The following is a 27,597-nucleotide window of genomic DNA, read 5'->3' on the forward strand; positions in this document are numbered from 1 at the left end:
AGGAAGGAAGAATCGACCAACCTGACGGTTCTAGAATTTTAATTATTTTACAATTTAACAATCACACTACATGCAATCTGCCTGCTCTTTGAAGGTGCAGATAACCGCTTAAGCACAATATCATACACTGAATTTTGAAAATGCAATGAATGTCATTATCTGTTATTGTTTATATTTATCTGGCTGAATTCGGGACAGAACGGCCATGGCTAAAATGGCGTCGGTCAGCAAAACCGGTGGTCTTATAGCTAAAGAAACTTCAGCGTACAGTTTATATAGTATTGACAGACCTGTACGCTGAAGCTAACCCCGTATCGAAAGTCAACCAGAGTCATAACATATTTATGTCACGCTATAAAAAATAATAAATCAAAGAAAGCTCATTTTCTTGGATACATTTCTACATATATTGGTGAATTAATATAAAATACTGCATCAGGGATTATTTTAAGGTTCAAATGTTTCAAATGCATCTTACAATATACGAAAATAACTCATCAGTCCAAAATTCACAATTTTGACGCCATTGTCGCTTTGTCACGTGACGAATTTTCATTTGGATACTTTCGGATCGACCTTGACATTATTTGCTGAAATTGTAAACATTACTTTCGTTTTCTTACCTGGATACCTGGACTGTTGGGCCGTAATTTAGCTATGCTGTAGTGGCCCCTCTGATAAATGGTCTCTTCTTTAGAATCTCTTTCTGATAATTACTATTTTATTAAAAACTTCTCTAGAGTGCGCTTAGTAAAATTAATTGTTAATTTATCTTAATTTACCAACGGGTTAAACTTCTTAATGTTCCATTTTTCAGAATTTAGCAATGATTTAAATTGATTAACACTTGTGGCAGTTATTGTTGATTCTTCCAAACTGTTCCAGTAATGAATTGATCTTTGACTAAAGGTGTTGAGTCTTACATTACTTTTGGAATTCTTGCCTCTTAGTTTCAAGTGATGACCACGAAGATTATCCTCAGCCAGATCGAACAATTTTTCCCAGTTTAAATCATCTAACTTATGTAAAGATTTGAAAATTTGGATCATATCCGCCCTGTCCCTTCTGTACTCAAGTGTGACAAGTCCCAACTTTCGAAGTCTCTGGTCGTATGGTAGGTGTGCCACCAATGGCACTAATTTAGTTGCTCTTCTTTGAACATCTTCAATTAACTAAACTTTATATGTTTTTTTAGGTGAGGGGACCAAACACATGATCCATATTCCAAGGTTGGCCTGATTAAAGCCTTATAAAGAGGCAAAAACATTTCTTCATCAAGACACTCAAAGGATCTATGTACTAAGCCAAGAGTTCGCTGTGCTTTATTCGTAATGTTTGTAATGTGTTGGTTAAAACTTAGCCGCTCGTCAAAAGTCACACCTAAATCTTTCTCATTTGTAACTGCTTCAATGGCTGTATAATTTCCGTCCGGGTCTCTCATGGAATAGCGAAAGTCACTATTTGAACTTCCAAGGTGAAGAACTTTGCATTTTTTTGCATTAAATGTTAATTTCCTTTTATCACTCCAATCACTTAAGTTGTCTAGGTCAGATTGAAGATTATAACACTCCTCATTTGTTGTTACTGGTGAAAAAAGCTTTGTGTCATCAGCAAAAATCTTAACAATTCCTGATACTATGTCAGGTAAGTCATTGATAAAACACAGAAAAAGTATTGGTCCGATTACACTGCCCTGGGGGACTCCGCTAACTACATCTGTCCATGATGATAAAGTAGATCCTATACGAACACACTGCGTTCTTCTAGACAAGAAATCCCTAATCCAATTAAGGACTATTCCTCGAATACCCAACTTGTGTAATTTATGAATCAAATGCCCGTGTGAAACGCGATCAAAGGCTTTGGCAAAGTCCAGATAAATGACGTCTATTGGCACACCTTTGTCTAAGGATTCTGTCCAATTATCAAGAATCTCTAATAACTGAATAGAGCATGACCTTCCTGATCTGAACCCGTATTGTGCGTCAGAAAATATCTTGTTGTCATTCATATGTTTAACGAGTTTATCCCGGACAAGACGTTCACATAATTTACACACCACAGAAGTTAGGCTAACTGGGCGGTAGTTTGCTGGCTCTTTCTTACTTCCATTTTTAAAAATGGGAGAAACAATTGCTTTCCTCCAATCCTCGGGAATAACTCCTTCACTCAACGTCTGATTAAATAAAATTAATAGTGGTTTTACTAGTTCCTTCTTAGTTTCGTAGAGAACCCGAGGGTGAATATAGTCCGGACCAGGTGATTTCTCTGGGTTAAGTGAATTCAAGGCTTTTAACACATCCTCCTCAGACAACAAAATATTCTCTAGTAAATTCCGATTTTCATGTTGAACAATATCAATATGGTCATTTCCTTAAATCTATTATTTGTGATAAACAACTTACGTCTGTTGGATTATAAGACTGATTTCAGTGTGAATCAGGTAGTTTTAAATGATATTTACTTTGAGTTTGTATCTACACTACAATTTGTTTACAAAACAAGCCAGAATAATCTAAAATACCGGGAAATGTCATTCTGAATTTGAAAACACTTGAGGACATGGTATGTTACTAAAAATAGAAATAACGTCATATGACCGTGAAATCTCGGGAGATTCGCATTTCAAGTAAGTTTGTCACATCGCTGTTTTTCTCGATATGTAAAAGCAGAATAGATAAATTTTAAATGTTTAAGATAGTATTTTGTGAAAGATTATATCAATTTAATGTGAAAAATGTCAATCTTTCCGATCAAGTGGTTGATTTGGGACAATAACTACATTTAAAAGCTGTTTTGGACCGGTCTTTATTAACTGTCAACTTTTCGGGAATTTCTGGTTGACTTTCCTAATGGGGTTGGTCCATAACTATAAAGTCGCGCCAGTCAAAAATCATAAAAAGCGACATTTAAAGTTATGGTAGCCAGAACTAGTGGTCTTACAGTTAGATTAGACTTACCAGCCAAGAAGTAACTAACGAACCCTTGTGGTTTTGTCAGTTGAGGTTCAAAACTTTTGGCAGCCACCATTGACGGAAAGGACTGAGGATGAATCATAGCTATGGGCTCTTCTTCACACACTTTTTATTAGTTCTGGCAACCATAACTTTCATTTCACATTTTGCCAGTCGCCAGGACGGACATTCTTGTTAAACCTGTCGGACCAAATGGAAATTTGCTGGTCAGGACCGGCGGACTGGCAATTTCGTCAAGTCTGAAGAATACTATTTTTAAATCTTTATCATTATTCTGCGCAAGAAACAATATTGATATAACCCTAAGAACTAAACCCAAGTCAGCAAAACCAATGTTTTTTTTTTAATTATTGTCATCATTAATATGTTAATTAATATGAGATCTATAAGCATAAAATTCAATTTGAATTGTGTCTTACATAGATTACTCATAATTGTGTCAAAATATGCCTATCTTTTTTTCTTGCATTGTAACACATCTTATTGTAAATGACATGAAAGTAATTGAGGGGGATATTCTTTTTTATGCTCCCAGGTAGGGGTGGCATATAGTAGTCACACTCCAGTCTGGGAAATAAGCGCACGCCGGGCGACCTGGGCGTGTAAATTATACAAGTAGCTCAGGCCTATTAAAATTGCCATATCGTACGCCCGTAGGGCCAGTAGAAATTCCGTGTATCAATATTGTTTACATTTTTAAGTGTAATAAACGTCATTATTTTGTTAGTACTTTACAAAGATTTCCGACAGATCTTCGTTCAACTTCGCCTAAAATGCGAGATTTAAACGCGTTCCGATTGGTCCATACATTCAACGGTCATTTTTGAGTCGTAACCCAGGCCACATGGTGAACAATTTAGACTGGTTATTTACTATTGGCACACTCCATGCTGATGTGTTTACTGCTGAAGTAAACCAATCAACGTCCGCGGCTTGCATTCCGGAATAAACATCGTTTTACTTTGTAACCTTGTGTGTGTGTTTATTTCCAAAGTTATAAGTCTCTACAAGCATAAGGCTGCATAATGCATAAATACGTAGCGGGAGCGAAGCCTGGCAAGAAACTGCCCACACAGGGATTTCAATAGACGCAGAATCCTGCGTTTTGACGCGAGCAAATTAAAAATGCAGATTTTTGACGCAACCCTTTTTTCTGCCGTGCGTCATTTTGACGCGTCGAAAAATTTGACCCGTGCGTCAGTCAGTTAACATCTCGAGTTCCATGGTAATAAATCCCGCTGTGCTCCTAATTGAAATTAATTTTTCAGTATTTGAAACTCGGTCTATAATCGAGGGAATACCCCGGGCGTGGGCGTTGTTTATCTTATCTCATATTTTCCAATACACATGTCACCGTCTAAATAGTGCGTGCCCACTAACTGGGTAATTAGCAGCAGTGATAACGTGATAATAATTGATTGACCATCCGATAATTGCAGGTTTTTTTTGCAGGCTTTTCAGGCGGCACGGTTAAAGAAAATCGGCAAAATTAATTAAAGTAAAAACAAAATTGATCAAAGGTCTATTAATTACATAGATCCACTAGTTAGTCCAGCGAGTTTTGTCAGTTTGTTAATCCACCGATAATTACGAGTAACACCCATCTTATATAAACTGGAATCACAGTTCATTTTTTATACTAACAAGTAATAATACTACACATAAACATTGAGAAAATACATTTTCTCGATAGGATATCAATTATCCGAGTTGATTTAAATTGCTGCATCATGACCTTCGACATTGCAAATGGCTGACCTAACATTCAACCCGCGTTCAATTTAAATCTGGCGATTCATATTGCAAGTAATGGCGATTCAATAATGGAGAAAGCATTAACTGGATTTAACAAACATTTAATAAGGTTTGTTAAACCCGATAACAACAAGAAAAATTTGGATTATTAAAGTAAAACAACTACAGGTAAGGCATTCCTAAGTGTACATATTACGGACATGTATAGTATTCTGATAAACAGTAATAGATATTACTAGATGTTCCATGCATTTAGATTGTGTTGTGTTAGAAAAGCTTTCATAGGGATGATGATAATATAATGACGATAAATATGTGATGAAAAGGTGCTACCGGTACATATCTTAAATTACTTAAATGTGTTAAAAGACTTAAATGTGTTGTAAGGAAGTATATTTAATGTACCAATTCATTAAAATAGGTTGTGTTATGTATCATGGTATTGTTATTTAATAAAGCAGTATAACTTTTGAAGATATTGTGTTACTCTAAGGGCATATTTTTATCATAAAAAATTGAATAATACAGACAAAAACACAATAAACGCGCTTCAAAATTGACCCCAGCATTTTTCAATTTGACTCCTTAAAATTTCAGTTCAGGGGTCATTGACTCCTGGTTTTTAAAATCTATTGAAATCCCTGGCCCACAACTGATCGTAAGTCAACAAATGAAAAATCACGGAAAACATGAATTTCAAGAAAACTGGTTAAAAATCAGTAATGAAAGAGAAGCTACTTCTGTAAGACAGAGTTTAATAAGCTATGCTTAAAAACACAGCATAAGAAAAAAGTCAACATGTAAGATAAAAGAATGCCATCCAGTGTTTTTTTCACCTATAGGGGAATGGTGGCGAGGCCCGTCCAAAGGGGGAAAAAAACATTGTTTTTTAGGAAAAGGGGAAAATTAAAATTTCACTCTTTTATATGTTATGATATTTATTATATGAATACACATTTATGTATGAATGTAATATTCACAGATGAAAGTCTTTGTCCTTTTTCTGATATATATGTCAATGATTTTTTAGCTCATCTATTTTTTGAAATAAAATTATGAGCTATTGTCATCACCTTGGCGTCGGCGTCCGGTTAAGTTTTGCGTTCAGGTCCACTTTTCTCAGAAAGTATCAATGCTATTGCATTCAAACTTGGTTCTCTTACTTACTATCATGAGGGGACTGGGCAGGCAAAGTTAGATAACTCTGGCGTGCATTTTGACAGAATTTTGTGCCCTTTTTTATACTTAGAAAATTGAAAATTTTGGTTAAGTTTTGTGTTTAGGTCCATTTTATTCACTAAGTATCAAAGCTATTGCTTTCATACTTGCAACACTTACTAACTATCATAAGGGGACTGTGCAGGCAAAGTTATGTAACTCTGACTGGCATTTGGACGGAATTATGGGCCCTTTATACTTAGAAAATTGAAAATTTTGTTAAGTTTTGTGTTTTGGTCCACTTTACCCCTAAACTATCATAGATATTGCTTTCATACTTGGAACACTCGCAAACTATCATAAGGGTACAGTAAAGGGACAAGTTGCATAACTCTGGTTGTCATTTTTACGGAATTATGGCCCTTTTTTGACTTAGTAACTTTGAATATATGGTTAAATTTTGTGTTTCGATCCACTTTACTTCTAAAGTATCAAGGCTATTGCTTTCAAACTTCGAATACTTTCATGCTATTATGAGGTTACTGTACCTGGCAAGTTGAATTTTACCTTGACCTTTAAATGACCTTGACTCTCAAGGTCAAATTATTAAATTTTGCTAAAAATGCCATAACTTCTTTATTTATGATTAGATTTGATTGATACTTTGACAAAACTACTCTTACCTGACATACCACAATAGACTCCACCCAAACCATCCTCGTGCCCTCCCCCTCCCCTCCCCCTGAATCATCCCCCCCCCTAATTTTTTTTTTTTTTTTAAAGATCATCTCACAAATGACCACCACAACCTCACACTATACTATACCCCCCCCACCCCACCCCCCTCCCAATATTTTTTGAAACGGTTAAAAAACACAAATATTTATCTTAATTATTTTATGTTTGAAATACCGTCCAACCATCGCACCCAAGAATACCCCCCCCCTCCCCCCGCCGAATCCCCCCCCTAATTTTTTAATTTTTTGTTTTGTTTTTTTAAGATCATCTCACAAATGACCACCACACCCACACACTATACTATACCCCACCCCACCCCACCCCCCACCCCCATTTTTTTTTTTTTTAAACGGTTAAAAAACACAAATATTTATTTTCAATATTTTATGTATGAAATGCTGCCAACCATCGCACCCAAGAATCCCCCCCACCCCCCCACCCCACCCCCCTCCCAATTTTTTTTTTTGAAACGGTTAGGCCAAAAAGAAAAATAGTTGTGTTTCAGGTCACCTCCTGAAAAAAGTAGGGTCGGTAGGTAGGAAAAACTTATTATTATTTAAAATTCTTTTTATTTTTCATGTTTTCCATAAATCAGTGTAGAGTGTTGAACACTGTTCTAATATCTAAATATAGCAGTTTTGATCAGTTATATCAAATAAGGAAGGCTCATTGTAAGCTCGACTGTCCAACAGACAAAAAAACTCACCTTTTCTTCAGCAGCAAACCCACGAACTTCCAGTTTCGATCGCTTCGACTGTGCTGGGTGGTATCTGTGCCATACATTCTTTTAAGTCATGGAGTTTGAATAAGAATTCAAATACTTTGTTCCGGCATGATGAAAACATTTGTTCAAATTGACGGACAAAATGGACGACGCCACGTTTACAATGAAACGGAACGCCGGATATCGATTTTGCGGGAAAAACAGGCTGGTCCCCCGATTGCACAATGTGTATAATAATTATAAAGCGTTCGCGGCGACGGGATGTTATTTTGCAGGTCACAATACAATAATTCTGGTTATCGCCGAATTCGACCGGACGGAGATGGAAAAAAATCGCCGAACTTGCAGGCTTTTTCCGCTCCATTTTGGGAATACGCCACACTGGAATTTTGGGAAATTCGCGTCGTGAAAACCAACATTTTGGGAAAAACATTATTTGCAAAATTGGCTCAATTGGGAAAAATTATCGCATGTTAATAGTGTTTCTTATATTTCAAAGAAGCCGTTAACTGGTAAATAACAACTATTTTGATAACTTGTTATTAAAATTTTACAATGTATTATGAACATGTGAGATAAGTGCAGGCTTTTTAGTCTGAATTTGGGGAAAAGGCCTGGCCTTTTTTTAGGTGAAAAAAATCGTGCGAAGCGCCGGATTTTGAGGAAAATAAGGAAAGTCTTAAATAATCATTAACATATTTTACAGTTTTTAAAACAAATTTAAGGCAACAGATAATTTAATTATGCAACACTTTCTACTTCTTACACCAGATCAGGTTAACTTATATATTTTAAGGTAAAAAAAAAAAAAAAAAAAAAATTTTTTTTTTTTTTCAATTGGGAATTTTTTTTTCAATTGGGAAAAAAACAACCAGATTTGCATTGGGAATGGGGCCGAATTTCGGAACCGTGGCATAGGGCGGAAAAAGCCTGACTTGGAACTCGACGGGCAAAAATTAACAAAAAAGGCAAATATTGGATAATAAGTTTTTGGGTCGGCCCCAAAAAGATAGGGTCGGTCGGGTGACCGGAAACACAACTATTTTTCTTTTTGGCCTTAAAAACACAAATATTTATTTTTATTATTTTATGTTTGAAATGCTGCCAACCATCGTACCCAAGAATCCCCCCCTCCCCCCACCCCCCCCGCCAGCCGTCATGCACAGTCTCAGTTTTCTAAGCCAATTTGAGTCTAATTGGGATTTTGTTAATCCATAATATGGCAAATTTGAGCATATTTATCAATAAAATGGACCACATTGGAATGTTTGTATCAACAAATATTGACACAATAAAGATACAATTTAACATCAGGCCTATTCCTGGCCATTTTGGGAAAAAATGCAATTCATATGAAAAATCAACTGATTTGGGAAAAACTAATTTGATATAATTCTTAATAATAATAAAAAATCCTACTTATTATACTAGTAAACTTTGTTAGTTGTTTATGAAATAAATTTGAGATATGTTTATCATAAGACAGTTGTTTCTAAAACTTTTTTTTTTTGTTTAACTTTTGGAGGGGATTTTTTCTACAAAATTGGGGGAAAATATATACTCTTTTTATTGGGGCTGAATATCGGCCCCGAAATTGCCATAAAAAACACTGCCATCTATGCCTTCACTTGTCAAGTAAACGTCTGGAAAATAACTATCAGGTTGCTTATTTTACAGGATATGGTTTCTGACGAAGAGGATCTCCAGGATGGCAGTGATGTTGAGATGAATGAAGAAGTTGTTAATCACATGTTAATGAGTTATGATTAATAAAGGACATAATTACCTTGACTTGTTATATTGTGTTGCAATTGTTTTTGCAATAGGCTTTTGCAGTTAACATACCCTGGATACAATTTTAATTTTTAATAGATTATCTGCTATTGAAAGATGAAACCCTTGAGCAGGGTGTATATTTTAACAAATTTACTTTGGTAGGTCATGATGTAGGTAGACATTCATCTATATTTTTTAATCATATGCATATTTTGCTTGATTATGTTAAAAAAATTGTCACTCTCAGCAGTTTACTGCAGGGACATCAATAGAATTATAAAAGGCGTCAATTAAATTGCAGCGATTTTTTCCCTTCTTTATAAAGTAACGGAAAAAGGCACTTTCCCAAATGGCAAAAAAAACAAACTAAAAATTTCCCAATATCGGTCCCAAAAAATCCCAATTGAAGGTTTCCAAAAAAAAAAAAATCTTCGATTTAAAATGCACCATTTAGTAAGTTTGCCTATGTAGCTCTTATACTGGCTTTAAACTAAGATATAATATAATATTGATAACTTGCCCTCACTAAGTTATTATACCCCGCCATAGGCGGAGGGATATTGTTTTGGCGTTGTCTGTCTGTCCATCCGTCTTGGAAGTGCTTTGGCGGATTTCATTGAAACTTGGTATGAGTATACGTATGGATAAGAGGATGATGCACGCCAAATGTCATTGTACTCCATCTGTTAATAACGGAGTTATGGCCCTTTGTATCTTGAAAAAATGCTTTTTTGAGTGTCAAATATAACACTTTTGTGTCCACTTTGGGGGGGGGGATATTAATTCAACGAATTCGCTTGTTAATTTTTAGCTCGGCCGTTTTTAGAGAAAACCCGAGGTATTGTCATAGCCAGCTGGTCGTCCGGTGTCCGCCGTCCGATGTCTGCCGTGCTAAAACCTTGACATTTTCCTCAAACATCAAAGTGCTTCCACCTACAACTTTGAAACTTCATATGTATATGCACCTTGATGAGTTCTACACGCCACACCCATTTTTGGGTCACTAGGTCAAAGGTCAAGGTCACTGTGACCTCTAAAAAAAACAAAAAAAAACTGACAAGCTTTCGCAGCCGAGGGTGGCACCGGTTATGTGGTGCTCTTGTTAAGGATTTGTGAGCAAAATATAAAAAACATCTGTTTCCCAATGTGATGACTTTACAACTAGAATTTTCCCAATATAAGGGTTCCTGGGCTGGTATCAGTACTTTTCTGAATTGGGCCAAAAAATCACTGAATTGAAAAATGCTGGGGTCAAAATGAAGCACAAAAATAAGAGTACCTGTATTGTGTTTTATTTATTTTTGTGTTTTATGTCAGTTTCATTCCTGTTTTAAGTCTGATGCTTTTTGGCTTTTTAAAAAACCTCTGCGGCAATATTATGTCTCAGTAAGTCAGTCCGTCAGTCCGTTCAATTTAACATTGGCCATAACTTTTGCAATATTGAAGATAGCAACTTGTTATTAGGCATGCATGTGAATCTCATGGAGATCCACATTTTGAGTGGTGAAAGGTCAAGGTCATCCTTCAAGATCAAAGGTAAAATATATGGCTTCAACGCGGCGCAAAAGGGGGCATTGTGTTTTCTGACAAACACATCTCTTGTTCATTATAAAGTTCACATGTACTGATAAGTTTCCTGTCTATATTTAGTTACAACACATGGTCTGTTGCAACATGCACGCTTTCCATTGGTGGAACTTGACAGATGACAGCAACAATTTCGCTTTTGTATTGCAACATGGGTTTTGCATGGCATACATGTATAATAAAAGTATAATAAATGGTCAGCGACTTTTTCCCTTCTTAATAAAGTACCCTTAAAAGGTACTTTCCCAATTGCAGAAAAACTACAAAATTCCCAATTGCAGTCTAAAAAATTTCCAAAAGAAAGGAAAATTTCGTCAGTTTTTTTCCAAAAGTGCATTATCTGCAAGTTAACAATTAAAATGTGCACTGACACTGAACATTTCAAGCCAAAATGCATGTTAATCAATATTTGAGTTGATTTGTGCTATTGATACCTGCAAGCAATTAAAAAGAACCATAATTTCCAATAGGGAGATTTCACGACGTTCATTGATTTCTCTGATGTTAATAATTGTTCTCCCAGTTTTGATTGAAGTGTTGACAATTGATAATACAGGTCGAACAGAAATTGTTGTGTTTATGTCAATTAATAATTGATATTTGTGTTTACAAAGCAATTAGTCATAGGTGTTTTCGCAGTTAGGATTTTAGTTTGGATGGTTTTGGATTATAAACTATTATTCAAAGGTACTGCTTTAAAGCCTCTATAACGCTCCAAAATCAACGAAAATGTACGTAAGTATTTCGTAAAATAAAGTGAACACCTAAACAATCAGTGTTCCTTATAGCAATAGCCATAATTTCAACGCTAGATGTGGTATGATCACATAGATTTTTGTTGATACAAAATGCTCTTTTTTATTTATTTGTGACACAATTAATTCCATGTTAATTTCCCGCGAATATATCTGTTCATACGACACACGAACACTAGAATGGTACCATGTTCGTGTTCATGTGTGGTATGAATAGATAATGTTGCAAAACAATAATAAAAACGAGCATTTTGTATCTACAAACCTCTCTTTTACCAGACCACATCTGGCATTGAAATTTTGGCCATTGCCATAAGGAACAATGATTTTCAATTGTTTAGCTTTTATTTTACAAAATATTGTACAAACTTTTAGTTGATTTTGAGCAGTAATGTTACTTTAAAGGCAAATGAATGTGCTGCTAGTTGCCCAATAAGGGCACACACAATCTGTAGACATTGAAATGTTAATTGAAAGGGATGAGATAAGATAAACGACACCTGGGCAGTGTTCTGCCATGAATCTTTACTTTTGGGGACAGTGACCCGTTAGGGCTAAAAAATGGGGACAAAAGGAAAAAAACTGGGGAAATATATTTGTAGCAGAATTAAATTTTCAGAAATGACGTGTCAAAGTACTTGTTATATAATTAGAATTACCCACAGTAAAGGCGTTTTCTTTTTTGTGCTTTATGCACAAACTGCATGTCATTTTGTTGTTGTCAAACAGTAACCAAAAAATTGTCGAAGCCAATTGGCTTGGAATGTACATTTAGGGGCAGACTTTTTTGTCATTGCTAAACGATGTTTGGACTTGGGAAGACTCTGTTGCGATGTTATTATTATCATCATATTTTCTAATTTTACTTGCTGGAGGAAAAAAACTCAAAATTAATTTTGTTTTCTTCGGCCGGTCACTTTCCGCCATTTTGATAGGTGTGGAAATTTCCTTGATATCTGGTTGTTATAATCTCAACTTACCAAAGAAATAAAGTGTTATTAAAGAGTAAATTTACCATTGGCTGTGAAATAGCGTCACGCCCAATGAAATAACTCATTCTAGTTACGCATTCACTCGATTATTTTACCGACTTACAAATTGAATCTATTAGTTTTTATTAGCTCATCTATTTTTTGAAAAAAAAATTATGAGCTATTGTCATCACCTTGGCGTCGGCGTCGGCGTTGGCGTTGGCGTTGGCGTTGGCGTTGGCGTCGGCGTCCGGTTAAGTTTTGCGTTTAGGTCCACTTTTCTCAGAAAGTATCAATGCTATTGCATTCAAACTTGGTACACTTACTTACTATCATGAGGGGACTGGGCAGGCAAAGTTAGATAACTCTGGCGTGCATTTTGACAGAATTATGTGCCCTTTTTATACTTAAAAAATTGAAAATTTTGGTTAAGTTTTGCGTTTAGTTCCACTTTTCTCAGTAAGTATCAATGCTATTGCATTCAAACTTGGTACACTTACTTACTATCATGAGGGGACTGGGCAGGCAAATTTAGATAACTCTGGCATGCATTTTGACAGAATTATGTGCCCTTTTTATACTTAGAAAATTGACAATTTTGGTTAAGTTTTGTGTTTAGGTCCATTTTATTCCTTAAGCATTAAAGCTATTGCTTTCATACTTGCAACACTTACTAACTATCATAAGGGGACTGTGCAGGCAAAGTAATGTAACTCTGACTGGCATTTTGACAGAATTATGTGCCCTTTTTATACTTAGAAAATTGAAAATTTGATTAAGTTTTGTGTTTAGGTCCACTTTATTCCTACAGTATCAAAGCTATTGCTTTCATACTTGCAAGATTTATGAACTATCATAAGGGGACCGTGCAGGCAAAGTTATGTAACTCTGACTGGCATTTGAACGGAATTATGGGCCCTTTATACTTAGAAAATTGAAAATTTGGTTAAGATTTGTTTTGGTCCACTTTACCCCTAAAGTATCATAGATATTGCTTTCATACTTGGAACACTCACAAACTATCATAAGGGTACAGTATGTTTGAAATACCGTCCAACCATCGCACCCAAACCCCCCCCCCCCCCCATCGCCCCCCCAACCCCCCCCCCACCCCCCCCCCCCCCCCCCCCCCGGATTTTTTTTTTTTTTTTTTTTTTTTTTTTCGCTTTTTTGGGAGATAATGTAATAAATGTCCACAACCCCACACTATACACCCCTCTTCACTCCACTCCTCCCTCCTTTGTGATTGAAAATGAGAGTCCCTTCACCTTTAAAAAGAAAATAGATGAGCGGTCTGCACCCGCAAGGCGGTGCTCTTGTTCTTAATTCCTGTGCACCTGTGGACCCATGTACGGAAAACGGGTGGGGACAAATCTTTCTTTTTTTGCGCAATGCCTGGGGTATTTCCTCGATGTTTAGACTGATTGTCAAATACACGGGCATGAATGTCATAATGAGATTTGTTACCATGGAACTAAGATGTTAACTGTAAGACATGTGGGTAAAATTTTTGGTGCATCAAAATAAGGCACAGCAGAACAAATAGTAGGGTACAAAACAAGTCATTTTCATTTGCTTGCGCCAATTTAAATGCAGTATTCTGCGTCTATTGAAATCCCTGATTCTGTTACTGTAATTGTGTACTATTACATTGGGATTTTGCTCTAACCATGCCATATAGCCACGACTCACTTAGTGACCAGTATTGTCTAAAGAAAGGTGTTTTGCTTGATTAGTACTTAATAGGCATTGTTTTTTAGCTCACCTGATTGCTCAGGTGAGCTTTTGTGACAGGTCTTTGTCTGTCGTATGTCTGTCCGTCCGTCCGTTAACATGTGCTCGTAAACACTCTAAAGGCCACATTTCTTGTCCCATCTTTATGAAACTTGGTCAGAAGCTTTGTCCCAATGAAATCTCGGCCGAGTTCGAAACTGGGTTGTGTTGGGTCAAAAACTAGGTCACTAGGTCAAAAAAAAGAAAAACCTTGTAAACACTGTAGAAGTCACATTTCATGCCCAATCTTCATGTAACTTTGTCAAAATGTTTGTCTTAATATCTTGGTTGAGTTCAAAAGTGGTTCCGATCCGTTGAAAAACATGGCCGCCAGTGGGCGGGGCAGTTTTCCTTATTTGGCTATAGAGAAACCTTGTAAACACTCTAGAAGTCACAATTTTTGCCCAATCATCATGAAAGTTGTTCAAAACATTGGTTCAATTGATGTCTCGGACGAGTTCAAAAATGGTCGAGATCGGTGAAAAAACATGGCCGCCAGTGGGGGGCGCATTTTTCTCTATATGTATATAGTGGCAGTTTTCCCTATTTGGCTATAGAGAAACCTTGTAAACACTCGAGAAGTCACAATTTTTGCCCAATGATCATGAAAGTTGGTCAAAACATTGGTTTTATTGATTTCTTGGACGAGTTTAAAAATGGTCGAGATTGGTGAAAAAACATGGCTGCCAGTGGGCAGGGCATTTTTCTCTATATGTATATAGTGAAAACATGTGAACACAGTTGAAGTCACATTTTTGGCCCAATTTTCATGAAATTTGCTCAGAACATTTGTTTTCTTGATACGAGAGTTGAGTTCAAAAATGGTTCCGGTCAGTTGAATAACATGGCTGCTGGGAGGGGGGCAGTTTTCTCATTATGCCCCCCCCCCTTTCGAAGAAGAGGAGGTATATTGTTTTGCTCATGCAGAATTTTTTATCTGATTTTGGGCCTGGGGTTTTTTTTAGGGGAAAAAAAATAGCGCGAAATGCCGGATTTGGGGGAAAAAATCAAGCAAAACGCCGGATTTTGGGGAAAAGAAGAAAAGTCTTTAATAATCAATTTAACATATTTTGCTGTTTTTAAAACAAATTCAAGGCAACAGATAATTTAATTATGCAATATGTTATATTTACTACACTGGATCAGGTTAACTTTGGTATTAAAATAAAAATTAAAAAAAAAATAATTTTTTTTTTTTTTTAGGGAAAAAAAATGAAGTCTGGGGGAAAAATTACCTGCTGAGGGTAAACAAATCTGAGGGGAAAGGGCCGATTTTCGGCGGGTCCCAAAGAAGGAAAAAAAGCCCTGTCATGTCGGTCAGTCTGTCCACCAGATGGTTTCTGGATGATAACTCAAGAGCGCTTATGTCAAGGATCATGAAACTTCATAGGTACATTGATCATGACTCGCAGATTACTCCTATGATTTTTAGATCACTAGGTCAAAGGTCAAGGTCACGATGACCCGAAATAGTAAAATGGTTTCCGGATGATAACTCAAGAACACTTATGCCTAGGATCATGAAACTTCATAGATACATTGATCATGACTCGCAGAAGATCCCTATTGATTTTCAGGTCACCAGGTCAAAGGTCAAGTTCACGGTGACCCAAAGCAGTAAAATGGTATCCAGATGATAACTCAAGAACGCTTATGCCTAGGATCATGAAACTTCATAGCTACATTGATCATGACTCGCAGATAATCCCTATTGATTTTCAGGTCACTAGGTCAAAGGTCATGGTTAGATGACCCGAAATAGTAAAATGGTTTCTGGATGATAACTCAAGAATGCTTATGCCTAGGATCATGAAACTTCATAGGTACATTGATCATAACTCGTAGATGACCCCTATTGATTTTCAGGTCACTAGGTCAAAGGTCAAGGTCACAATGACCCAAAATAGTAAAATGGTTTCTGGATGATAACTCAAGAACGCTTATGCCTAGGTTCATGAAACTTCCTAGGTATATTGATCATGACTCGCAGATGACCCCTATTGATTATTTGGTCACCAGGTCAATGGTCAAGGTCACAGTGCCAAATAACGTATTCACACAATGGCTGTCAAGGTCACGGTGACTCAACTTAGAAAAATGGTTTCTGGATGATAACTCAAGAATGCTTACGCCTAGGATCATGAAACTTCATAGGTATATTGATCATGACTCGCAGATGAAATAATGATGAAACTTGACCAGGATGTTTGTCTGGACAAGATCTAGGTCAAGTTTGACATTTGGTAAAGATTGAATTAACCGACTCCTCTCAGGTGAGGGAACTAGGGCCATCTTGGCCCTCTTGTTTTGTAGTGTTTAAACCAGTTTAATAATATCTTATTGATATTAAAAACACAACTTCCATGAACATAATTATTTCAAGATAAGTCAATATATGGTACTGCATGGTAAACTAAAACTTTGTATCCAAGAGAAGGTGTTGGAGTTAATGAAGTGCAATGTTCTCAACTATGGTATATGCTGCTTTTTAATAACTAATGATTGTTCCATTTGTGAATCGTGACTCAGGTTTTTTTTCTCCACTTTTTGGGAAGATAGCCCATGGCTTTGGAATTGGGAATTTTATCGGCATTTTCATGAAATTGGGAAAATAAATTCATTAGCCTTTTTTTCCACACGAAAAGTCCACTGATTAGCTGATTAGGGAAATACTAAATTTGATATAACTCTTTATAATCATTCAAATTAAAAGAACAAAATCATATAATACTTTGTTACCTGTAATTGAATTAAAATTGAGATAAAATACGCATTAGACTTCATTAAAAAAAAAAAAAAAATTTTTTTTTTTTGGTAATTGGAAATTTTTTGCCAAATTTTGGGAAAAAAGTATACTTTTTGGGATTGGGAACATAGCCGAATTTCGGCTTTTAAATCGGGCCAAAAAAAACCTGTGACTCATGAATTGTGGATATGATTGTCAATTGCTTAATGATCCATATATATTTCTGACCATTTTATAATTTTCTTAATATAAGTTATGAATTGATCTTAGAAGTCAAATTTATTACTTAATTAAATACATTTACAAATATAAAGAAATAATCTTTAGATCATCATAATATTTTCAGGCCTGTTGGTCTTAGGGATGTGTGGGTTGTTAATTATACTTATGCCGCCCTTCGAAGAAGAGGGGGTATATTGTTTTGCACATGTATGTCCGTCCGTCCGTCCACCAGATGGTTTCTGGATGATAACTCAAAAATGCTTACGCCTAGGATCATAAAACTTCATAGGTACATTGATCATGACTCACAGATGACCCCTATTGATTTTGAGGTCACTAGGCCAAAGGTCAAGGTCACGGTGACCCGAAATAGTAAAATGGTTTCCGGATGATAACTCAAGAACGCTTAGGCCTAGGATCATGAAACTTCATAGGTACATTGATCATGAGTCTCAGATGACTCCTATTGATTTTCAGGTCACTAGGTCAAAGGTCAAGGTCACGGTGACCGGAAATAGTAAAACGGTTTCTGGATGATAACTCAAGAACGCTTATGCCTAGGATCATGAAACTTCATAGTTACATTGATCATGCCTTGCAGATGACTCCTATTGATTTTCTCGTCACTAGGTCAAAGGTCAAGGTCACGGTGACCCGAAATAATAAAATGGTTTCTGGATGATTACTCAAGAACGCTTATGCCTAGGATCATGAAACTTTATAGGTACATTGTTCCTGACTCGCAGATGACCCCTATTGATTTTCAGGTAACTAGGTCAAAGGTCAAGGTCACGGTGACTCTACTTAGAAAAATGGTTTCCGGATGATAACTCAAGAACGCTTACGCCTAGGATCATGAAACTTCATAAGTACGTTGATCATGACTCGCAGATGACTCCTATTGACTTTCAGGTCACAAGGTCAAAGGTCAAGGTCACGGGGACTTGACACAGTAAAATGGTTTCCGGATGATAATTCAAGAAATCTCACGCCTAGGATCATGAAACATATAGGTACATTGATCATGACTCGCAGATGACCCCTATTGATTTTCAGGTCACTAGGTCGAAGGTCAAGGTCTCAGTGCCAAAAATGTATTCACATAATGGCTGCCACTACAACTGACAGCCCATTTGGGGGCATGTATGTTTTACAAACAGCCCTTGTTTGAGATGATTCTTTACATTGAAAGATGCTACCATTGTATTTGTTATAAATGTGTGAAAGGCTATAAGAAGGAACCAGAGATTATTAACCCTTTACCAAACACTAACAGGATTTCACGGGTTTGCAGCTGATGACTTTATAAATAATTGTGATAAAAGGAGAAATTGCTAAAGATTAGCAATTTCTCCTTTTATCACAATTATTTCTACCCTACCTGATCATTTCAGTCTCATCCAAACATGGCCGGACCGACAGACATGTCCTGTAAAATTGTGTAAGGTCCGGCCTGTCGGTCAAATTTACAAGACCGATTGTCCGGTAAAAAAAAGAGAACAAGTTTGTCGGTTTGACTTTTGTATAGAGGTTTGTTTACGGCTCTGAAAGTTTTCTGATTTGCAAAAATAGCGATTGCGTCTTTATACACGTGCTTTTCCATACCAACGCTCTTTCTGCTGACGGAATTTTCCGATGTAACCCGATTGGTCCATTTTTGTGCATCTTACAAATGCGGGTCATGACGGGCCAAATCCATGACAGCCTAGTCGCTTGACAAGATAATCATAAATCTGATTATTAAATGAAACATATATTCATTTGTGTGGTTGAAATAGCAATAGTAATATATAATAATGATCATTGTCATTCGAACCGTTATTATCTTGGCTGTCAATGTCGATGCATGAAAAAGCAGGTCTTCATTTATCGAGGCCGTCTTCGGTTTAAGCCGTATTGACCAGACTCCTATCTAACATGGACGCTATTGAGAAGCGTAGCCGGTTGGTCCTGTAAAATAAGAGAAGGTCCTGTATTTTTGCCATTTAAAAATTTGCCGAGTTTGGATTTGACTGTCATTTCCTTCATATTTCATTTCAATTTAATTGTCGTCTGCAACCTCTTTCAAATTGGGAAAGTCCAAAATAAGTCGTTTGGTAAAGGGTTAAGTCATTTTGATTCCTATGGCTCCTGTGAATCTGTTTCAAATCAAATGCGTAGATTTGATCTTCAGCATCTAAAAATATGTGAAATAGAAAGAACAACAATATCTTTTGGAGAGATAAATGTACCTTATCTCCTTCATATGTTCATTTGCAGTGATTTATTTATATTGAAAATCCATGGTGAATTGTTAATTTAACATCAACAAAACACAGGCAACACATGTGAACTGAAAGTTATTTATGGAAAGATCAAGCGTTTAAATTAACTTGTCATAAAACATGGAGATCCTTAACCTAAAATTGTCTCCATGCATTCTTATTGTGTTATTTAAACTGTGCACTTCTTATAGTGAGTTGGATTTGGTCAGGTGATGCAACAACACTAGTTGATATTTTCATTTTGATATTCTTAAAATTGTCAATACATTGTATACATTTCTACTGATGTCATTTTCAGGACTAATGAGTGCCAGTCAGTTAGTACAGATGACCCGACGTTTTCTCTGGAAGAACCGTCGTGAAGTGGCCTTTGTCATAGTTACTGTCATCTTCTTGTACATCTGGACTGACGGATTTGGTAGACGGTCAAGCTATCCACTCGAGTATGTTGACCTTGATTATAATCGTTGTGGTGTTCCATGTTTAGGTCGAGACTGTTTGAAGTGTCAATCAAAAAGCCCTGTGGTAAAGGTGAAAGATATCGATATTGTAAGTTACTTGCATTTGCGGAAGGCCTTGCGACCAAAAACCTTGGAACAGTTCAATGACTCCATGATAACTGTAAATGGAGGACATTTCTGTCAGCGACCCAGCTTCGATTTGAACCATGACAGTGTGAAATATGCATTCTTTAAAATGCCAAAGTTGAACTGTTCAAAGCAGGAGCTTTTCTTCATTGATAAGAATGTAGTAAGGATAAACAAGACAAAACTGTTGAAACTTTCTTTGAAAAAATGTGTGTACTTTGGGATAGAAAGGGCTTCAGATGATTTTGCCAGCTATACTGAATCATTGACAAAAACATCAGTACCCTTTGATTTAATACTGAAACATGATTTTGTAAGAATAAAATGCTATACTCAGAAAAGTGAGAAGACTAAAGAAGATGGTCCAACAAATAAGCAGACTGCTGAACTGTCATTAAAAAGACGCTTGATGCAATTGAAATCACTAGAGCAACCAACTACTGCTGATGAAAACCACGAACAAGAAATATATAGAAGACATTTTTATAAGCATACAAACAATCTTGATGGCAAAGTAAGTTTAAGAACTTTGATTAACAATGGTAAAAACATAGTGACAACAAAATCTGCACTGTACAGAAACAGCAGCAGAGACTTGCTACATGCTGTTGAAACAGATCTGGCTGAACAAGATGATGAGCCAGATCACCCACTTCAAAATCATGGAGTCGACATCGAAGAGGACAATTACGGTGATGCATATCACTACAAGGAATCGCATGACATGGACTACGAAGAAGCAGACTTTGACCAGTTCCTTGTACAGGTGTATCCAAAACCTGAAGTGTTCAACAGAATCAGCAAGATAGCTCTGCGGTCTGATTTCCAGGAACGACCCAATTTTCTCATGTTTGGCCTGGATTCTATGTCTCGCTTGTCTTGGCAAAGGAAGATGCCACGCACATATAAATACTTGCAGGTAATTGTGTTTTTCCAAGTGATCTGGGTTCCATCCTTGTTTGGTAATTGTGTTTTTCCGAGTGATCTGGGTTCAATCCTTATTTGGTAAAAGTGCTTTTTCTAGTGATCTAGGTGCAATCCTTGTTCCTGTAAGCATGTGAGTGTGGTTGGTGGTCACCATACCAGAAAGGTGGAGCTTCTTCAGGGAACTCCTGCTTTCCCCCTCAACACAAGACCACAACAAAATGAAACATATCTTTCATTAAAAAACAAATAGCTGGAAATAGCATCAATCATTCTAAGTTCTTTCAATCTTTTGTGAGTCAAACGGTTAATTAGATAGGAATGCTGGGTAACAGACAGGATCCTCACAAAATGCAGCCTCAGGCGCAGAAGGACAGTCAGCCACGGGATTGAGATATTTTTGCATCCTGTTTTGTTACAGGAGGAGTTTTGTAATTAAAACATAATACTTAAAATTGCCTTTTTCCAGAAATACAGTTTTGCTGATAAAGCAGTTGCTTAAGAATTACAGTGAGTTATTCTTTTTTAAAGGACATCTTTAAAAGCAAAATGATAATGTTGGTTTTTGTTTGTATGTCAAACTTTTTGGTTAATGTTTGACTTTTTAGCAGGAAAAAATGTACTTTTACTGAATGAGGAATCTGCATTTTGGCTGTACAAGTTTTAAGTTTGACTTCAAAGTTTCTGAATATTCAGTTAAATTAAATTTTTTGATGAAATTTTAACCATTGAGACTGAAGCTGAGATTGTTAATATATGAATTCTGAAAAGTTTCAAATCTGTGTACAGATCTGTGTATGCCCCCCTTCGAAGAAGAGGGGGTATATTGTTTTGCACATGTCGGTCCGTCGGTCAGTCGGTCGGTCTGTCTACCAAATGGTTTGCGAATGATAACTCAAGAATGCTTAGGCCAATATCATGAAACTTCATTGGTACATTGATCATGACTGGCAGATGACCCCTATTGGTTTTCAGGTCACTAGCTAGGTCAAAGGTCAAGGTGTTAGGGGGGCATATGTCTCCGACCATGGAACACTTGTTTAATTTTAGTTATCATGTAGCAAGCAGAAGCATGTTGTAATAAAGGAAGTTTTGTTGCAGGAAGTATTGGGTTCTGTCATCTTTGAAGGCTACAACATTGTTGGGGACGCTACAACAGCAGCTCTCATTCCCATGCTGACAGGTATTTTGTCATTCACATGCCACCCTGTAGTAATAACCCTTTCCCACTCTGAGGCAAAGTGATAATGGCGATGTGCAAACAGCATAAAAGCAGAACAGCCTGCAAGTAACTTGCAGACTGTTCAAGTGTTATGCTATTTGCTGCTCATCAGTATCTAAGGGTTGCAAATAAATCCTTTAAAATTTGAATCTAGTAAGAAAGGTCTTTGATTAAATTGAACTATCTATTGCACTACAAAGACGTCAAAGACGTTCACTAGATTGGAGTATTGCAGGCAGCGGACAAGCTTTGGCATCCAACAGATGGTTTTTGATCAATAGCTTAACTAAGCATTGACCCATCTTGATTAAAGTCTTGCATGGAGATTTAGCTTAGGATTGTATTTGGGGCTGTTCAAATCAAGGTCACTGGTTATCTGAATATTTGATATCTGTTATGCTTTTACAGCAATTTTTTTCCGTCTGTATAAAGTAGCTGAAAACTGCACATTGCAAATGGGGAAAAAAACTTAATTACTGTCCAAAAAAATCCCAGTTGAAGGTTTCCCCCCCCAAAAATATTTTTTTATAAAATGCAACATTTATTTCCCTATACAGACATTATAATATTGACAACTTGAAAACACTGATTGAACAATTTTAAATTATTTGTTAGGAACAAAAAAATACACCAATGTTCTAATCTGAAGGCTTCACAATGGGAATTTTCCCAATTTTAGTTTTTTTCCCACTAATAAGCCGCTGGCAGCAGTACTTTTCCCAATAGGGCTAACAAATCGCTGTTTTATAATAAAGTACACAGTAATTGTAGTTTTGCAGTGTAAACTTTCAGGAAAAAGTGAAGTGGAGCTCCCTGAGGTACGCAAACACTTTGTGGAAAGTGAATACGTAGATAGCTATCCATTGGTCTGGAACAACTTCGCAAGCAAGGGCTATGCCACATTGTATTCGGAAGATGAGCCGAGCATTGGGGTCTTCAACCTTAGACTTAACGGGTTCCTGCGACCACCAACGGACCACTACATGCGGCCCTTTTGGCAGGCCCTCTGGGAGAGTCCTGTACGCAGGGATAGCCCAAGATATTGCACTGGCAATGTCCCCAATCATGTGTACTTGCTCAACTATACTAAGGAGTTTTTTGTGAAGTATGCAAATGTGTCTAAGTTTGCTTTCACCTTTGGCAGTGAGCTGACACATTGGGATAACAATCCTGGGGAGTATATTGACGCAGACTTTGTGGAGATGTTTGAATATCTACATAAGGGTGGTTTTCTTGACAATACGTTTGTGATTGTATTTGCTGATCACGGCGCAAGGTATTCTCGTGTCCGTAAAACGATTCAAGGTAAAATGGAGGAGCGACTACCAATGATGTCCATAGCTATGCCAAAACAGATCAGGGAAAACTATCCGTTGTTATGGAGAAACTTAAAAAGAAATGCTGACAAGTTAGTAACTCCTTTTGACATACATGAGACTCTTATTAACATACTAAATTTATCACGTAAAAGTAAAGTGCATTCCTTCACGACTATTCCAAGAGGAATAAGCCTGTTAGATGAGGTACCGGCCAACCGGACGTGTTTGATGGCTCACATAGACATGCATTGGTGCACGTGTATGAAGCAGCTTGAACTGGACGTGACTGACACTAATGTGCAGAAGTCTGTTAACGCATTTGTGGATTTCCTGAACAGGCAGACAAGGCCTGTGCGCCATTTATGTGAAGAACTTCGATTCAAGTCTCTTCTCCATGCTGTCCTGCTGATACCCAATGAAAAGGTAACTCTTCCTTAGCTGATACCCAATGAAAAGGTAACTCTTCCTTAGCTGATACCCAATGAAAAGGTAACTCTTCCTTAGCTGATACCCAATGAAAAGGTAACTCTTTCTTAGCTGATACGGAATGAAAGGTAACTCTTCCTTAACTGATATCCAATGAGACGGTAACTCTTTCTTAACTGATACCCAAGGTAACTGTTTCTGAGCTGATGCCCAATGAAAAGGTTACTCTCTTAGCTGATATCGAATGAAAAGGTAACTCTTAGCTGATACTCAATGAAAAGGTAAATCTTTTGTAGCTACTACGCAATGAAAAGTTTCTCTTTCTTAGCTGATACACAATAAAAAGGTAACTCTTCCTTAGCAGATACCCAATGAAAAGGTAACTCTTTCTTAGCAGATACCCAATGAAAAGGTAACTCTTTCCAAGCTGATACCCAATGAAATACCCAATGAAAAGGTAACTCTTTCTTAGCTGTTACCCAATGAAAATGTAACTCTTAGCTGTTACCCAATGAAAAGGTAACTTTCTTAGCTGATACCCAAGGAAAAGGTTACTCTTACTTAGGTGATACCCAATGAAAAGGTAACTCTTTCTTAGCTGATACCCAAGGAAAAGGTTACTCTTCCAAAGCTGTCAGGACAACTCATGTTGAATGCTGTCTCTTTCAGGTTCTGATGTTTCAGAAGTCCATTGATGACGACAATCGCCATGGGAACTTCTCTAGTCACATAAATGTGGACCACGCCCATTTTCAAATCACCATAGCAACCAGTCCAAACAAGGGCTTGTTTGAAACTACTGTCCAGGTATAGTCCCTTTTGTTTGACTGTAATTACAGTAGTGTTGGTGTTACCTTGCCAGGAATTGTAAAGAAGTTCTGTTTTTAGCTCGACTATTATATATGAAATATAAATAGTGGAGCTATCCTACTCACCCTGGCATTAGCGTTTGTGTTGGCATTAGTGTTAGCGTGCAAATCTTAAAGTTTGCGTACTACCCCAAATATTTTCAATGTTCCATTGTCTATAAACAAGAGCACTCTATCAAGCATTTTTTAATAATTATGGCCCCTTTCCCACTTAGATTATGCAGCAAATGTTAAAGTTTGCGTACTACCCCAAATATTTTCAATGTCCCTTGACATATAGCTTTCATATTTTGCATACTTCTTTACCAACATGACCCCAACCTATACACAAGAGCAGACAACTCTATCAAGCATTTTGTAATAATTATGTCCCCTTTTCCACTTAGAATATGCATATTATTGATAAATCTATGTAAAAGTTTGCATACCACCTCAAATATTGTCCCTTGACATATTGCTTTTATATTTTGCAAACTTCTTTGCCAACATGACCTCAATAAACAAGAGCAGACAACTGTATCAAGCATTTTGTAAGAATTATGGCCCTTTTTCCATTATAATATGCATATTACTTTAGTTACATTGCCTTAACTTCTTTATTTATGATCAGATTTTATTAATACTTTGACAAAACAACACTTACCTGAATACCACAATGGATTCCACCCAAACAATACCCCATGCCCCAACCCAGAATCCCTACCCCCCCCCCCCACCCCCCAGCACAATTTTTTATTTTTTTTTCCTTTTTTTATTTTTGAAAGATCATCTAATAAATTACCACACCCCACATTATACCCCCCCTTTCACCCCCCCATACCCCCCCCCAAAAAATAAAATGAAATAAAAAATGTTTCCCTTTTTTAATTTTGAAATATCGTCTATTAAATTATTGAATATGAACAATTTCCCCATGATGGCTTACGTTATACTGTCAAGCACTTGAATAGTTGTGGGCGCTGTCCTCTGACAGCTCTTGTTAAGTTCTGTAATTAAAGTTGCTGTTTTAATTGGGACACTGTCTCCTTCTAAACACCCCGTTCCATTTGTATGCCCCCGGATCGAAAGATCGGGGGTATATTGTTTTTGGCCTGTCTGTCATTGTATGTGTCAGTGTGTGTGTTTGTGTGTGTGTCCCAAAACTTTAACCAAAACTTTAACCTTCTTTATAACTTTTGCAATATTGAACATAGCAACTTGATATTTGGCATGCATGTGTATCTCATGGAGCTGAACATTTTGAGTGGTGAAAGGTCAAGGTCATCCTTCAAGATCAAAGGGCAAAAAAAAAATTCAAAACTTTAACCAAAACGTTAACCTTCTTCATAACTTTTGCAATATTGAACGTAGCAACTTGATATTTGGCATGCATGTGTATCTCATGGAGCTGCACATTTTGAGTGGTGAAAGGTCAAGGTCATCCTTTAAGGTCGAAGGTCAAAAAAAAAATCAAAGCGGCGCATTAGGGGGCATTGTGTTTCTGACAAACACATCTCTTGTTTTTAAAGATGCCCTAAAATTATATGCAAAGCAATTATTTTGTTTGCTTAACAGTGAACCTTTTACTTTTATAATTTAAATAATTAGCGGCACAGTCAAATTATCATAATTTTCTTTTAGTGGTATATATAAACTTATACCATAATTTTGACCTCAAATAAATGCTCCAAAGCCTCCTTAGGAAAATATAAGGCCCATGGGGCGTTTATGAAAGAAAATACAGCATTTGAAGTAATAAATCAGTATATGCTGTTCAATGACCAAGCAATTGATCACTAGCTTAACCATGCTGTTTGGTAAATTTTGTTTTATTGTTAAAAGAATAGTTTGATTTTATTACCTATGAAGAATGCAACCATGCTCTTTTATTGACATTTTAGTACATGCTATAAATCCATAATTAGTTAAAGAAAGCTTTTGTTGATGACATATAAGTAGCTTCTTGTTAATTCCATTGAATTCCAGTGAAGTTAATTCCCTTTACCACTTAAAAGCAAAGTTAAAATGGCTATGTACAATAAAGTAACTCACAGTCTGTTAAGGTTTTATGCTGTTTGCTGCTCATCAGTATCACAGGGTTGAAGATGGAGCCATTGAAACAAGAATTTAATAGGCAAAGTCTTAAATTTAATTTGATTTTCTAAGGGACTGAAGATGCATTAAAATGCTTATCTAAGAAGTAAAGGGTTAAGTTCTCTCCTCTAGGTGAATATGACATCTGGAGCGTATACAGTGCTGGAGTCAGCAGTGAGTCGACTTGAACGCTATGGCAACCAGCCAGCCTGCGTGCAGGACAAGTACCCAGATCTGCGTAAATACTGTTACTGTAAGCTATAGCTACGATCTACACATAGAGGAACCCAGGTCAATAGTTAGTGTTGTGAACAGCAAGGTAGATGCCATCACTATGTATACCAAGTGTGTGTTAATACTGTAGACAATTTTACATCAGGGCTCCTTGTTCTCACACATATACCCTATATTGGGAGTCGTTCTGTCAGTCCGTTTGTCTTACAGTCTGTTAACTTAAATTGTTTTAGTTTGTGGAAATGCTAACTACTTCCCCTTTGAATTAACTATACAAAATGTAATAACTATTAGTTGTTCAAGTGGAAGAACCTTTTATTTCCAGTCATTCACACATTGATGACTAATTTGCCCTTGAACATAGCTGACAAAGTGGGGTGTTAGTGGCATTTGTGACAAAGATTTAGTTTTAAATATGGATTCAAGTCCTATTCTATAGTGTGATTAACTGTAAAGATTATCAAAAAAACATGTTAAGGAATGATTGCATAAACATAAT

At 36.7% G+C, this 27,597-nt stretch overlaps 1 protein-coding gene across 1 annotated transcript; it reads left to right on the plus strand.

Moving 5' to 3' along the window:
* On the plus strand, nt 1-27,597 carry LOC127835173 (uncharacterized). The gene is made up of 6 exons (XM_052361479.1): nt 1-27; nt 19,743-20,950; nt 22,057-22,138; nt 22,970-23,919; nt 24,592-24,729; nt 26,997-27,597. Exons 2-6 carry the CDS (start codon nt 19,748-19,750, stop codon nt 27,126-27,128), a joined length of 2,505 nt encoding a protein of 834 aa, XP_052217439.1. The 5' UTR covers nt 1-27; nt 19,743-19,747; the 3' UTR covers nt 27,129-27,597.

This window comes from Dreissena polymorpha, chromosome 6 (assembly GCF_020536995.1).
Source record: "Dreissena polymorpha isolate Duluth1 chromosome 6, UMN_Dpol_1.0, whole genome shotgun sequence".
NCBI lineage: Eukaryota > Metazoa > Mollusca > Bivalvia > Myida > Dreissenidae > Dreissena > Dreissena polymorpha.